At 39.5% G+C, this 2,954-nt stretch overlaps 1 protein-coding gene across 1 annotated transcript; it reads right to left on the bottom strand.

Annotated features, from left to right (window-relative positions):
* Positions 1 to 584: 584 nt before the first annotated feature.
* SARC_13877 (hypothetical protein) lies at positions 585 to 2,662 on the bottom strand. The gene is made up of 3 exons (XM_014291993.1): positions 2,387 to 2,662; positions 2,142 to 2,247; positions 585 to 1,254 (listed from the first exon to the last, which is right to left on the bottom strand). Exons 1-3 carry the CDS (start codon positions 2,619 to 2,621, stop codon positions 1,122 to 1,124), a joined length of 474 nt encoding a protein of 157 aa, XP_014147468.1. The 5' UTR covers positions 2,622 to 2,662; the 3' UTR covers positions 585 to 1,121.
* Between the last annotated feature and the right edge of the window lie 292 nt (positions 2,663 to 2,954).

Genomic DNA, 2,954 nt, shown 5'->3' with positions numbered 1-2,954 from the left:
ATGTATTTATATTACCTCTTTGTAACTCATGTATTTATATTACCCCATTATAACTCATTCATATATATTACCTCATTATAACACCTGTATTTATATTACCTCAATAGGACACATGTATTTATATTACCTCATTGTAACTCATGTATTTATATACCTTATTGTAACTCATGTATTTATATTACCTCATTAGGGCACATGTATTTATATTACCTCATTGTAATTCATGTATTTATATTACCCCATTATAACTCATGCATATATATTACCTCATTATAACACCTGTATTTATATTACCTCAATAGGACACACGTATTTATATTACCTCATTGTATCTCATGTATTATTTTACCTCAATAGGACTCATGTATTTATATTACCTCATTATAACTCAGGGAATTTATATTACCTCATTAGGACTCATGTATTTATATTACCTCATTAGGACACATGTATTTATATTACCTCATTGTAACTCATGTATTTATATTACCTAATTGTAACTCGTGTATTTATATTACCTCGTTATAACTCATGTATATATATTACCTCATTATAACTCATGTATATATATTACCTTATTATAACTCCTGTATTTATATTACCTCATTATAACTCATGTATATATATTACCTCATTATATCGTGTATTTATATTACCTCAATAGGACACATGTATTTATATTACCTAAATTTGGGTTCAACTAATTTCATCCCATTGGGCCACTTGGGACCATCCGCCCCAATCCCTGGCAAGCTCTCTCCATCAATAGCCTTGGTATCAATCCGAAAGTCCTACCAAGAGCTCTACAGTATGTAATCAGTTCGTATTCCCAGCCGAACGTCGCATGAAGCACTCCCACAGTGTAGACTGTCTGGTTCATCGGGGTCATTACTATATCACCCCTTGGTGCCTGCGTATGCGCATTTGTTCTCCGCTCAATAAACCATTGCGCCATAGTTCACCCCGCTGCATCGGCACAAGGCACAGCCTCCTGTCACATAATGTGTATGTGTTGACCACACACAAGGCCCTTGGCACAAACCAATATGGCGCCCTTGTATTGCCCTACACATCCATGGGGTATAGGCCAATTGTTTTGCTATTTAATGCTCCTGCCTTCGCTATTCGTTTTCTGCTGCGAGTGTGTCTTTGGCAAGCCGTTCTTTTAGAGAGCGCTGACTGTATGTAGTGAGGTTCCTGGGGACTGTCGAAGTGGACATGTCCATCACCATGGTAACCTCCTGGAATGCCTCACTGGGGTGCAAACGCATAGGCATGGGGTTAACAGTACACTGAGAGAGCTTAGGTGCATTTGAGTCTCTATCTATATTAACACCAGGGGCATGTATAATATAGGATGTTGTATACCGAGCTGATGTGATATGAATTACACAGGACGACTCTTAGCCCACAGAAGTCAGTGGTGTGACTGATATGGAACTCCGCCATACGCCACAACGCCATTAACAACCCGGTCGCAACTATCAGATGTGTACCTACATCCATACGCTGCCAAGTTAAGCGTAGTACTTGATATGTCTAATGTGTGCAACGGTACAATTGAACTCTAAATAAAATCATATTACCATATGCCATTGCAGGCTCACAATAAACTGACCTGGGGCCCTTGAGTGCGTAGATGTGAACCTGACATGTGTGTAAATACACTTGTATATCTATACATAAAAATGTGTACATACACATGTATATCTATACATACAAATGTGTACATACACATGTATATCTATGCATACAAGTGTGTACATTGGGGTTTCGAGACCATCTGTATCGAGCATAACAAAGCAAGACCGGCAAATACTTCGCACTCGTGGTAGCTCTAGAGTTGATCAGTCACCGCGAGGGGTAGCCAATGACATGCATTAAAACATATAGAAGCATTTGCATGTATATGCATGGAGACAGAAGCATGTACGTGTATATGCATGGAGATAGAAACGTGTACGTGTATATGCATGAGGGTGTATAACCGACTACGTCTCGTTGAAGTGAAACGGGGGATTACAACAGGAATAAGCAACAACTGCGTAAGACATATGTGGAACATATATATAATATAAAGCTCGAGACTATAAAACTGTGCAGCCTATAGTCTTGGGCAACCTTTGCCGGTATGTACTCACCTTACACTCTCTTGAACGAATAGCAGCGATTTGAATAGTCTGGCGGACGTGGTATTCGCCAGTCCTATCTTCACTACAAAATATGTGAGTCCCAGTTCCCTGTATGCTATTACGTATGCGTAAAGTATGTATGTCTGCGTTAGCTAAAGTCTTCCAAGTATTATATTATAAGTAGTTGTCAAAGCTCAGGCAATTCTCATTCATCCTGCCAAGAAGTGACAGTAAGGCGTAAGTCAGATACACACCATATGCGAGCATCATTCGTATGGCCTCTCTCCCGTATCCCTTCCCCCTGGCCTCGGGCTCTGCGATCATAACCTCCACCTCCGCAGCTTTCTGGTCATTGTGGTTAATCAGAAAGACGTTCACATCGCCTATCATTGACGAAACAACATCGCTTGCTGGTCCATTGGCATAGGCCTTCTCGCTCAGGATTATAAACGTAAGCTTATCGGCATCCTGGTGCCACGATGCTTGCATGGCATACTCTTCCTCAATCGACAATGGCTCACTTGCTATAACATGTCAAGATGTGTTCATATGAGACGAGGATGTTAGTACGTACATGACCGCAAGTTGACAACATATGAGTACATAAAAACATACAAACACACACACGCACGCACACAAATACATACAAACACTCACCCACAAACACCCACCCATACACACATACACACATATATATATAACTTCTATGTCTACATCGGTAAAAATACATTAAACATGCAGAAGAACACGCACTTATGCATAGACTTTTTCAATATATATATATACAAACATACATAAATACATACATAAATATATATACCA

Source organism: Sphaeroforma arctica, assembly GCF_001186125.1.
Source record: "Sphaeroforma arctica JP610 unplaced genomic scaffold supercont1.3859, whole genome shotgun sequence".
NCBI lineage: Eukaryota > Ichthyosporea > Ichthyophonida > Sphaeroforma > Sphaeroforma arctica.
Note: the sequence above shows the minus strand (reverse complement) of the source record. Positions and strands in the feature narration are given on the sequence as shown.